General features: G+C 36.3%; 1 protein-coding gene across 1 annotated transcript in view; it reads right to left on the bottom strand.

Moving 5' to 3' along the window:
• The window catches only part of LOC113088790 (kinesin heavy chain-like), a gene marked incomplete at its 3' end in the record, with an annotated part of 15,737 nt that extends 1,851 nt beyond the window's left edge, over positions 1 to 13,886 (bottom strand). Inside the window, 12 exon segments of the mRNA XM_026255841.1 lie at positions 82 to 106; positions 437 to 499; positions 501 to 542; positions 1,827 to 1,871; positions 1,873 to 1,952; positions 2,163 to 2,250; positions 2,344 to 2,399; positions 4,456 to 4,504; positions 4,622 to 4,726; positions 4,916 to 4,989; positions 5,773 to 5,860; positions 13,440 to 13,886. Coding sequence (XP_026111626.1) covers positions 82 to 106; positions 437 to 499; positions 501 to 542; positions 1,827 to 1,871; positions 1,873 to 1,952; positions 2,163 to 2,250; positions 2,344 to 2,399; positions 4,456 to 4,504; positions 4,622 to 4,726; positions 4,916 to 4,989; positions 5,773 to 5,860; positions 13,440 to 13,568 — 844 coding nt within the window.
• Between the last annotated feature and the right edge of the window lie 10 nt (positions 13,887 to 13,896).

Here is a 13,896-nt window from a genome sequence, read left to right as displayed (position 1 = left end):
GAAGGCTGAAGGTGAGCAGCAGATGAACATCGTGGTTCTACAGTTTCCTCCCAGAGAGTCCTGCAGATCCGTGTCATCTACTGTCTCGGTACGGCACGTGAGTCTTCTGCACACACACACACACACACACACCACACGGAGCTGAGGAGCATGTAACTAAATTACGTAATTTAATTACAATATAAATGTAACTGGTAATCAAAATTACTAAAAGTGAAAACATTAGAAATGTAGAAAAATAATCAAAAAGTAATCAGTTATACATTACTTAATAAAGTACTGGAATAGTTACACAGCTTATTACATTTTAAATAGAGTTATTGTAATCTGTAACCATCCCAACAGTGGTTATTAAAATGGGTAAAGTCTGCTCCTTTGAACTGCAATAATCTGATGCATGTTATGACTGTATTAGTTATATGCAGCTGTTACTCACGGTTCCTTCGGCCAGAGCTGATATGACGTTCCCCAGCGCAGACAGAGACTTGTTGATGTTTTTCGGCTTCATCCAGAACGGCTCCTTCTGCACCTGTCTTACTCACCTGACCCAACACCACACACATTCAGAGTTATGCGGGCTTTCTCACATTGCACTGTGTAAATTAAATGTAAAGAGTAAGTCATTTTAGAATATTGCAACTAGCATCCTACCTGTACTGTTTTTGTGTATGCATACTGTACACAATATTTGAAAAGTACTAAAAAGTTGCAGTACACTATCTGCAGTATGCATTATTCCTAGTATTCCCAGTGCATTACAGTGGCTGGAATAGCGTAATACCATAACTAGTTACACTATTTTTCCAGTATGCATGATGTGCACATTAATGTATACGTACATATGCATTCTGTCAAGTATGCAAAATGCAGTATGCTAGTATTCCAGTGTGGCTGAATCCACAATATAACAACTAGCATACTAACTCATACTAGTTTTTCAGTATGCATACTGTGCACAATATGGGAAATTTTCTGTATGCATGGAATACTAAAATGTAATGCAGTGGCATTCCTGAGTAGGATGCACTGTGCTAATATTCTAGTGTATACAGTGTGCTGAATCCACTATATTACACTAGCATACTACTCATACTATTTTTTTTTTGTATGCATACCATCCACAATATGGCGAATTTTCTATATGCACGGAATACTTAAACGTATGCAGTATGCAGTGCATTCTGAGTAGGATGCAGCTGTGCTAATATTCCAGTTTATACAGTGGCTGAATCCACAATATTACACTAGCGTACCACTCATATTATTTTTGCAATATACATATTGTGCATAAATTTTCATTATGCATAGAATACTGACTAGTATGTAGTACATTCTACACAGTATACTTGTATTCCAGTGCAATACCGTGGCTGAATCTGGAATATTATAGCATGCATAAACTGCTCAAAAGAATGCAGTATGCTAGCATTCCAGTGTATACAGTTGCTGAATCATACTGTGCACATTATGTAAATTTGAGTAGCAATGTTTCCATCCAAAGTTGCTAATTTAATATATGTGGAACTACTGGAATATTACATAATCCAATGTATTTAAAAGATTTAGTCAATACAAAATTAATAAAATAACATTTGAGACGGTGTGTGATGAGATCGGTCCACTGGTTAGTCAAAGTCAAATGAGTTTTTGTTGCACATCAAAGAATTTAATCAGTAAATGTTTTCACATTGTAGTTTATGTGCATGCCTACTTTTCGGTTGTGCAATACCCCACAGCTTTTATTAAAATGCGTGCATTAAAAAACACAGTTATTGACCTGTTAAATGAGATTGTGAAGCTAAACGGATGTGAGAGATTGAAAGCACCTTCTCGCTCCCGGCCAGATCCACCAGGTAAAGTTTCCCACAGAGGCTTCTGCTCGGTCTCCACATGCTCCTGCTTGATGTTGATGAGGAATATGCTGTGGCTCCTGGAGCTGTGCTCATTCATATCTGACACAACAACAGCAGATCATTTGAGTCTTAACTTTTACATTACACTCATGCATTTGGCAGATGCTTTTATCTGAAGTGACTTGCATTGCATTGAAGGTGTGCTTGGAGTCAGTTCATGCATCCGCTGGGATTCAAACCCAGAACCTGCAGTTGCAGTTATAGCAATGCTTCAGTGCCTTTCTGTGACTGTGGGTTAGAGAAACTCACTTGTAACAGCAACGTGGCGGTTGGCTTTGCCTTCATCAATAACATCCATCACTTCTTCAGGACTGGAGACGAAACGTTCAGTACATCCCTGTACAGCACACACACACACACACACACACACACATTTGTTTATTTGAGCAAGGTCTGATTGCAGCTGATTTTAAAGCGTGATTCTGCTCACCTTCACATAGGGAACTCGGTTCTTGTCTTCATGCACAGACAGGTTTGTCTTACTCACTGAGAGAAAGAGAGAAAGAGAGAGAAAGAGAGGCGGATGAGAGTCAAAGAACAAAAGACAGAATCGGACGTGCACTGCAAAACCAGAAAGAACAAAGAAAAGAGGCGTGAAGGGGTTAAATTCAGTTTGTTTCAAAACTGTGTAACTTATATATTTTGTGGGTCACCAAGATATTTAACACAACACTGATTTGTACAGTAAGCTCAAAAACCAGACTTCAGAAGAGTTGATTATGAACTGTTGTTATTCTGATATTTTTCTGCTGCGTTTAATGTGTTTAGTATGGACACATAATGTGTTTACTTTTGATCTCATAACTCTTACTTCTACTTCATTTTTTCCCTCCGAATTGATCTTGCAGTTTTGTGAAGTGCAAGAACAAAGTCTTAATTGTTAGATAAAATGTTGAAATTACCTTTTATTTTATTTTTTTATTCCATGGTGTAAACAGGTTTCTATTATTTAGTATTTAGTATTCAGAAAATATTATTTTTTATTATTATTGAATTATTTTTACATTTTCTGTTTTTATTTTAAAGTTGTAGTAATTTAAAGTTTTGTCATTTATTATTATTATTATTATTATTATTATATGTGTCTATATAGTTTTAATTTTATTATTTTATATATATATTTTTTTATTTTTACAGTCATTATATTTCATTTGTTTTATTGCAAGTCTTTATTTCAAATCTTATTTTAGTTGTTTTAATACATTTAGGTTTTTTTTATAATTGATTTAATTATTATTTGTTTATTTCAAGTAATGAAATGTAATTTTTTATGCTTTAAGTTTCAGTTAACTATAATAAACCTGCTTCTTTCATTTTAGCATGAACTTTCTGCAAAGCACTTTATTTTTGGGCTCCACAGAAGACAGAAGGTTTGGAGCGACATGAGGGCGAGTAAATGATGACAGATTCTTCATTTTTGGCTGAATTATTCCTTTAATGAGCACATGCACATGTAATGCACGGACAGTCCTCAGTGTTTTTTATGACACTTCAATGATGTAACGACCCTTCAACACACACGCACACACACACACACACACACTTGAGAGAAACTTCATATGAGTTTGGGCAGATATGAAAGCGAATATGTGAATGTCAGTTTCCTTTTAATGAAATATAGACCGAGTGAGACTGACGTCCTCTCGTCCCCTCAGTGTCTGACGATCTCTATCTGTCTGTTCTCTTCTGCTTTCATTACTCCTCTCTCTCTCTCTCTCTCTCTCTCTCTCTCTGTCTTCAGGTGTTTTCCCAGATTGTTCAGTGACTCAGCGATCGCAGCTGAATACAGATGAAAGCACCATCATCCGGCATCAAACCTTACAAACTTGAGCTTGTTTCTCTGCAGGAGTTATTTTAAATCCACTACCATTCAATCTTTGAGATTGGGAATGTTATTGAAGTCTCGTCTGCGCACCAAGGCTGCATTTATTTGATCAAAAATGCTGTAAAAATTGTAAAATATTATTACATTTAAAACAGCTGTTCTCTGTGTGAATCTGTGTTAAAGTGTAATTTATTTCTGTATTTTCAGCATCATTCCTCCAGTCTTCAGTGTCACATGATCTTCAGAAATCAGAATAATATGATGATTTACTGATCAAGAAACATTTACGATTATTATCAATGTTGAAAACTGTTTATGGAAACTTTGATGCATTTTATTTTTCAGGATTCACCGATGAATAAAAAGTTGAAAAGAACAGATTTAATTTAAAAATAGAAAACATTTGTAACATTATGAATGTCTTTACTGTCACTTCTGATCAATTTAATGCAGCCTTAATGAATCAAAGTATTCATTTCTTAAAAGAAAATTCTAACTACACATCTTTCAATGATAGTGTCCCTAAAAATGCAATTAAATTTTAAAATAGCAGTTGTTTATAAGTCAATTAAATGCTCCAGTTTAAACAAATAATACCCACAACTATTCATGATATCAATGCATTTTATCTATAGCAAAGTCTTGATACTGAAGGAGAAAATGCTTTAAACAGAGTCTGTATTTAGATCGAGCCGAGACAAAACGCAGCAAACTCACCGTCAAGTAGGTCACGGATTTTATCCATGTAGATTTCAAAATAGGAAACCTTGAGAAAGAAACGAGAACAGCTAATGAGCTGGAATTAGATTTCATGTCTTCACTAGAAAAAACCCCAGAACCATCTGTAAATATAAATGTCTTGATATTATGCTGTTATTTTCACCTTAATGTGGAACTCCAGGTTTTCATCCATGGTGTAAATGTGGTTAAAAATGTCTTCCGCGATCCTCGGGATGATTCCCCTTCCGTCCGGATCATGCAGTTTTCCCTGAGAGACAGAAAGCAGTGAGCACACTTTAACATTCTGCTAAACGTCTTCTTCTGTGTTCCAGAGAATAAAGCCGGTTTTACAGTTTTGGAGCGATGTGAGGGTGAGTAAATGATAACTACATCTTCGTTTCTGTGCGAATTGTTCTTTAATAATTAAAGCACAGAATAGTGTAGAGATCTGTTTTACCTCCATAGTGTAGGTTTTACCAGACGACGTCTGTCCGTACGCAAAGATGGTGCCGTTATAACCTTCCAGAACATCTGCAGTCAGAAACATCAAACATCATGATTTACTTTCAATTGTAACAGATTTAGATTTAAGTGTAGCCTGAAGGAGAATGATACAAAATATCATCAATGTGTTCGAGGAAAGAAATAGAAACATTTACCAATTCAGTCACAAAATGTCAAATTCATGAATATACTTTTACAGAATGTATAAGTGACTTCTGATATATATTTTTAATACTTTTTTAAAAAAGTACCATTGATTAAAAATTCTAAGACAACTATTCTATTTAAAATGGTTTTAAATTTTCATATTTTTTATATTTTGGTTGAAAAATTGAATAATTGAAGACTGATAATCACATTAAATGAGATTAATCTGGAAGGTCTAATTATTCTATGATTTAAAAAGGCTACAGGCATTTGTTTAATTGCTCATATTTTGATTAAAGACATGTTATAATAGCATCACTATGAATTTTATTGGTTAGTTCACTCCGATTAAATGAAAGTGAAGATGTAAATCATGGAAATATGAAATAATTAATTTCCATTAAATTTAGTATTAAAAATCAAAATGTATTAAATTAATAATAATAATAATAATAAATAGAAATGTTTATAACGCTTACTGCACAAATCCTCAAATCCCTCATTAACAAACAGACACAAAAACCTTGATATTCAACTCTATACAATGTCACACAACAGTATTTTCCACAAAAATTAAATCAGTTAACAGTTTCCAATGACTAAATCTGACAAATGTTGATATATGTGCTTTTATATTTGTTCTAGAATTAATACTTATCTGACCTTTGACAATCTGTTTGGCACACGTGTTATACACCTGCTCCTGTGTGCAGTTTGTGGGAAAGACTTTGTCAAAAACATATGGCTTCCCCTGTAAGACACAAACACATTCAGTTATATATAATTATGTGTTTAGATTTGCCAGTTTAAGCTTCGGAGCACTTATAAATATGGTACAAGTGGCCCCTCCCCCGACTCACATCATTGGCTGAGAGATTCCTCTCAACCGGCTTGGGGGCGGGGCTATCTGTTTATAAACAACACTGCAGTTTGAATACACAACACACTCTTCCCATGAAATAATATGTGACATATAGAAGAACTGCGTGTTATAATTTAACATGAAGGTAATTAGATGTGAAAAACATCAGTGATTAGTCCCTGTCTGCTTCAGCTGATCCTTAGAAGAGCGTCTCCAGAGCAGACATGCACACATTATATGCAGTCAGTGTTTGTGATGACAGAACACTTAACCTTTGCTTTCAGCTCTCAGAGAGTTCACTGCGGCGCAGTCCCTCGCCGTGTCGTAAAATAGAGTCACGCTGACTGCTTTATGTCTGTGTGTGCTCTCAGGAATCAAAAACAAGAGCACACAGTGTTTATGGTTGAAATCTGCAGCGATGAGATCCTCATGTGTGTGCATCTGTTTTAATAATACGACGACTGCACAGAGTTACACAAGAAATGAAATTAAGAGCCGCAGCTGAGCGTGAAGGATTGTGGGATACGCTCTAATAGCTTTAGTCCAGCAAAGCTCTGTCATTAGCTCTGTCTGTAACAGCTTCATCCAAACATCCATACGCTGTGTGAACACATGTGACCCTGGACCACAAAACCAGACATTAGAGTCCATTTTCTAGGATATTTTGTTAACGCTCTCATGAAGTTATGAAAACATCTCTGGGAATGTTACATTCGAATGTTCTCTGAACGTTCCAAAAATAAGTTGTATCATTTAAAAAAGGGTTTTATCCAACTAAAACATTTCTGAAATAAAACATTCCATAAACAATGTTTAAATAAATAAATAACATTTTAAAAACATAATTAAAGTACAGAAAACTTACTTACTGTATGTTTTATATTTGATTCATTTATTTTTACATCATTCATGGAATATTTTTTCCTGGAGGTTGTTCTAATGTTTTTTAAATGTTGCAGATCTTGGAATGTTCAGAGAACATTCAAACGTAACATTCACATGATGTAACATTTTGTCACACTGGGCGAAATGGAAGGTTCTTTTAACATTTGCATAACAACAAAAAAACTATTAAAACGTAATAAAAACTGGATGTTTTGAATGACAGAAATAGCATTAAATAAAAACTTAATGGGAACATTAGCAAAACTGATATATTCCCTCAAGAGACTCGAGCAGAGCCACAGAAAAGCACAGACTGAACCGAAGAGAAAGGTAGAAAAGCGAGCAGTCGAAGGAAACGGTGGGCAGATCTGAGATGAGGATGTGATCTGAATGTGTTCTGCAGGGACACGAAGCGTGACACTGAACACACACACACACACACACACACACACACAGATCAGGATAACCAGCCGCGCTGGGAGCTGAAATACACACGGGATCAGAGCGAAGCAGATGCACCCGAACTCCAGCAACAAAACCCAGAGCGCTTCATTAGACACAGAAACAGCGCTGGTGTTTGCATGAGTGAGTGGGAGGACATCACTGCTTTTATTTCAGCATTCAGCGTTCAGCTTTACACTGACATCAGGTGACAGATGAACTTCGATTGAACCCACCACCTGTAACACTTCTGAGTTAGCATCTCTTCCCTTTTAAAGGATTAGCTTCTCTAGCTCTGAATGATTATATTTAGATATTTATTACATCAAGTATTTCCTCTGCTGTCAGAATGAGCCTGTGAGCCATTAATTAAACCAGTGCATTAACTAACAGTGATTACTGGACCTGGAGCCGGTTAGCTGTCGACTACACGTGTGTGTGTGTGTGTGTGTGTGTGTGTGTGTGTGTGTGTGTGTGTGTGTGTGCGTGTGTGTGTGTGTGTGTGTGTGTGTGTGTGTGTGTGTGTGTGTGTGTGTGCGTGTGTGTGTGTGTGCGTGTGTGTGTGTGTGCGTGTCTGTGTGTGTGCGCTCTTTCATGTACGCTTGATGAAGAGCCCTGCGGCTCTGGCACGGAGATCAAGACTTATAGAGGCTGGAAGAGCTTTTTAATGGAAATAAAGCAGAAACTGCTCTAAAATTGTCACATTTGAATATTAATTCAAACAGATTCACATTTGAAATGAAGTATGCATAAAAACATTTGAATACATTTCAGGAATTTTAGAATGCTGATTAAAATAAATAATAATAAAATAAAGCTATTTTCATAATTGAATCCTTATTAATAGTGATCGTATGATGTGAAACATTTAATTGTGCTCCAATTAATTTTTAATATTTTATTAAATGTATTATCAAGTGAAGTAAAAACAAATATTAAACCTATTAGAATTTGGAACAATTTCGTAGATTATCATGTGCAGATTATACAGATATGTCTTTTATATTTATGAGCCATACATTGTTGTCATGTACATGTATGTGATCCATCCTATAAGTCATTAAAACATTATATTATAAAAAGTAAAAACAAAAGATAAATATATATTTTTTTAATCATTAAAAATATGAAAATAAATACAAAAACAAACATATTTTGTGTGTGTGTATATCTACCTACCTATCTATCTATCTATCTATCTATCTATCTATCTATCTATACATATATATATATATATATATATATATATATATATATATATATATATATATATATATATATATAGTATATAGTTTGCTACATAAAATATAAAAATCATCATATAGAAATAACATAGGTATATATAAATACTATGGGGATTTTAAATATGTTATAATCTTGATCTATCCACATATGTTAAAACTATATATCCCCTAATATGTAATATATGAACATCACAGTATAATATATGCCATATATTGCATTTGGATCTCAATGAAAAGACAAAAATCCACATCGTAATTGTCTAACAAAAACATGTTTTCTAGCTTTGTAACTAGATGAATAGAATATGTGATGTGCAAACAGCTGCGTATGGAGCAGAGCTTGTTCTGAACTGCATTAGAGCGGCGCAGACAGCAGCAAGATTGAGCTGAGATGCATTATGTGCTGCTGCTGTAAACCGATCTGTCTGCAGAGTATCTCTCTCACACACACACACACACACACACACACTTTCTGGTGCATTCTTATCTTTCGTCTTCATATCTCGGACTTTCATTAAATCCTCCAGCGGTTTGTCTCAACGGCTGCTGATTTAGAGTCAGAGCAGCTATCAGACGGACAGCAGACATCTCTTAGATGAGGAGGATGAAGGTCACAGACGAGTCTTGAGCTTTTATCAGATTCACTGAAAGTTAGAGATGGGAACAAAACTGTCTTGCATTGAGCTCTGACTCAGAAGAGCTCACGATTAAGTAATTTCTGGGTTCCTACATTGAGAATAAATGATAACATGCTTATCAGGAGTGTGCCAGTGTAAAAGTGCATCTCCTGTTGTAAACGCTGCTTGATCTGTTCAGATTTCTCTCCTGATTCAGACCAGAACACTTTTTCACTGGAGGAAGTGTTGTTCTGGATTATAGACTCTATGTGTTTGAGTTAAAATCATCTTAATGCTGGATGTGTTTCAGGTTTTGTCTTCTCCAGATGTTCTCTGATGGACTGGAGTGCTGTGGATTATTGTGATGTTTTTATCAGACTCTCATTCTGACGGCACCCATTCACTGCAGAGCATCCATTGATGAGACACTGATGCAGTGCTACATTTCTCCAAACCTGATGAAGACACACACCCATCCTGATCTCGGATGGTCCTGAGGGTGAACAGATTTTCATCAGATTTTGGGTGAATGTACCAGGAATAGAACCTAAACCACAGGCTGCGGCTGTAAACACAGCTATAAATCATCTGAATTCAGTTAGATTCACTGCAATAGAAAGTGTTATCTGTTTCTCACTGCGCGTAGAACTTACCTCAAGCCAGAGATTCAGCAATAAGCGAGTAGTTCACACATCTATTTCATGATATCAGTACTCTGGGTTTGAAAGGAATTTAAACAGGTTTTCTGCTGAGATCAGCGTGAGCCACGCAGCAAAAATAGGATGAAGCAGAGCAATAATCTGCAGGGCTTTTCGCTAAAATCCATTAAATTCTCTTTAAACAGGGTCTCTGGTTTCAGCTTTAAAGGTTTGCAGCAATGTACTTCGTTTTTTTGCATATGGCAAAAAAAAAAAAAAAATACATATATATATATACTGTATATTAATTTTCACTTTTTTTTTCTTACATTGAATCAATTTGCCTCTTGATATAGTTGCATCTGATGTTTTATTAATCAGCATTTTCCAAGAAAATATTTAACTATTTAATTTGATTTATTTCATCAAATGCACTTAAATAATGATGTGCAACATCTAAATGAACAGCTTTTGTTCAAGCCAAAAATATTATATAACATGACTGAAACAACATGTTAGTTACAGTAGATTAGGTTACAACAAAAACTCATTTTAGGGGTCAGATGAGGTTTTACAAAAATGGAGCTGAAAGGTTCTGCACATTCTGATGTTTTGACTGACAGGGAAGCACAACCAGAACTCTCTCTGACATCAACATCCATCACACGTCTACAAACACAACAGCATCGATCTGTTCCTGACATAGCCTCCTGACCTCAGACCAGACAACAAAGCAGCGTGCATGACACAGTGTCTCCTTCAGGTTGTATACTGCATGCTCTTAAAGGCTGTGGACATAATCACAGCCGACAGCCACCTTCCTCTGACTTCTGATGCATGTCAGGATATGAATCTATCAGCAGAAATCATTTCTACAGCGGCACACAATGATCATTTATCTTAATAGCTCATTAATGTAATTAAAAACCTTCCTGGCCTTGAAGACGGTGCGGAACGAAAGAGAACCTGAATGCTGTGACATTCATTTGAAACCAGCAAGTGCAAAATGGGTTTTATCAGCCGTGTCGGTGCAAATGGGTCCTTATTATGAAGAATGTTTTTAATACTCCCTTCATTTATTTTTTTATATATTAGATAAATTAAGTCGTATTTTAGTTTTAGGGCTTCACTTTAAATAATTTCACTACATTAGTTTGATTGGATGTTTATTTTGCACTAAAACTTTCTTGGCAATATTGTTTTCATTAGGGATTTCTTTATTTACTTTATATATCACTTTCTATCCGGCCAGTCTTTCGTCAAATTCAGGATTATTTAATGACAGAATCCTCCAGGAAGTGACATCATTTTGGTGGGAACATTCTCAGAACATTAAAGCAAGATTTTCTCAAAGTTTTTTCCAGTAATGTCAATAGAATGTTTGTTCAGAATTATCTGGCTTTTAGTAATGTTCTCAAAATGTTTGCACAAATACATTGAGGCAATGTTCACGGAATTTTGTTTAAACATCTAAGACATTTGACTTGTTTTTCAATGTTACTTGTTTCGGAATGTTCAGAGTCCATTCAAAAGTAACATTCCGATAATGTTTGCAAAATGATACAATGGAACGTTCCTAAACAATGGGTAAGAAACTTTCTAAAACATTTAAAGAACTGGATGTTTTGAACCTTCATAAATAATGTTTCATAACTTAATGGGAGCCTTAGGAAAATGTTCTTAGAACATTTTTTTTACAGCAGGATCAATGGATTCAGTGATTTTTTTTGTGATGTTAGTTGGTTTGTTTCACTATAAAACATGCATCCTCTTTGGTCACAAATCAGTTTGATGATATAAACATTTCAAAAGATGATTTAATTATGAAAACAAACTTAGTTGATGTCCCTGTGTGTCCTCGTGAGCATTTGCTCATTTATATTCAAGCTCTCAAACATTACAGGAGTGACCCATTTATCAGCGTCAGCCTCACACACACACGCACACACACACACACACACATCATCAATAACTGCAAACCCGCGCTATCACACTGACACTGGCACATATTTACTTCCCGACACGCTATCTTTAATCTGAGATCTATTTGTGCTGCTGCAGCTCTGGGAGCCGGTTATGAGAGCTGCGAACGCTGTTATATTTCTGCCGAGGAGATCAATGCGTGTGTCTGAAAGCATCCACACTCCCAGAGGAGCTGCAGTGTATTTCAGCTACTCTTGTGCGGTTGTGGCCATTTTAGCACACATAGAGTGGGTCACATCCATAATGACCGAAAGTAAAGTTTAGAGCCAATGAACTGCTGATTTAGTTTTTAAGGCTTTAACAGATTTGTTAAAAGAGCAATTCGCCCATAAATTAAAATCTGCTGTAAATGTGCTCAACCCCAGGCCATACAAAATGTGGATGAGTTTGTTTCTTCATCAGGTTTGGAGAAATGTATCATTGCATCAGTGTCTCATCAATGGATGCTCTGCAGTGAATGGGTGCCGTCAGAATGAGAGTCTGATAAAACATCACAATAATCCACAGCACTCCAGTGCATCAGTGAACATCTGGAGAAGACAAAACCTGAAACATAACCAGCATTAAGATGTGTTTAACTAAAATCCACGTCAATAATCCATCAATAATGCACAGATCAAGCACCGTTTACAATCCAAAAGTTCAAAACAGCTCTAAAATAAATAAATATGTGGCTTGATTTAAATGTGAGAGACAACAGCAGAACACTTTTCCACTGGAGGAAGTGTTATTATGGATTATGGGCGTGGATTTTAGTTAAAAACATCTTAATGCTGGATTTGTTTCAGCTTTTGTCTTCTCCAGATGTTCACTGATGGACTGGAGTGCTGTGGATTCTGACGGCACCCATTCACTGCAGAGCATCCATTGCTGAGACACTAATTCAATGCTACATTTCTCCAAATCGGATGATGAAACCATCTTGTATGACCTGAGGATGAGGACATATCCATCAGATTTTCATTCTTTTCTGAACTATTCCTTTAATCTTCCTTTAAGCTAAAGCCAGGATTGCAGATGCAGTGTAAACGTAATCCTCATTATTCTTAAACAAGGTTTGCAGGAACTGATTTTGCATCAAGACTCTCATTTTACTCTTCTGTAGAACTGGGAGCAACTGAATTAGCATATAACACTTGATTTAATAGTTACTCAATCCTCATTGGTCTAACTCTCCCACACACATTTTTTTTTCAAACCATGAGTCATAACTACAGCACATAAAACAAACACTTTATTTCAGGCTGTCTTTGCGTCATTGCTCTTGCAGATAGATGGTGAAGCCCATTATGTGTGTGTGTGTGTGTGTGTGTGTGTGTGTGTGTGTGTGTGTGTGTGTGTGTGTGTGTGACAGACACACTTTTACTCCTCTGGGAACAGCTCTACAGTATTTCCCATGTGTTTTTAAGGCCTGTGTATAGATATATGTGAATGCTTTAAGTTCTCATTCAAGTGAGATATTGTTATGATGTTTATAAATGCACTAGTGTGCATGCATAAACATTCAAATCCAAAACATGCATGCACTGGCGAGTATTGCATTAAAAAATGAAGATGATGTGAAGAAGAAACTTAAAAAAAAAGAGATATTTGGACTCGAATCCATCTGCGTAACTGATAAACATTTAGGATAGCAAGAGGACAACTTGTATGAACTTACCCCGATGATGACAGTGTCGTCTCCTTGAAAGGTGGGGATGTATTTGTCCGCTCGGAGGATCTCGGATTGGTTCAGGGGTCTGAAGCGACACAACACCCTGATGTTGCATTCTGTGCTGACATCAGCCATCCTGCGATGCTGCACTAAAGCCGCCTTCAGATACAACAATGCGTTTCTCTTCTGCTCGATGAGTAACTCGCGCTGTCCTCTGTAGATGAATGGCGTTTATAGACAGGCGAGACAATAGGGAGGATTGATCCGAATGAATCTTCTGCGAATCAAAGCATCTTGCGAATCGAATCCGTCGTTAAAGCCCGCGAGGATGATAGTGAAGTCAAGAGTGTTTCTGTGAATCTCTCTCGAGGTTGTGCTGTGAGTGTTAGTGCTGCAGAAGTGCAGCGTGATGCTGCAGGGATACGGAGACACACGCGCTTGGCACCGCGGCGCTCTGATTGGC

Source organism: Carassius auratus, chromosome 6 (assembly GCF_003368295.1).
Source record: "Carassius auratus strain Wakin chromosome 6, ASM336829v1, whole genome shotgun sequence".
NCBI classification, from domain to species: Eukaryota; Metazoa; Chordata; class Actinopteri; order Cypriniformes; family Cyprinidae; genus Carassius; species Carassius auratus.
The sequence above is the reverse complement of the archived record's forward strand: the minus strand, read 5'-3'. Positions and strand labels throughout refer to the sequence as shown.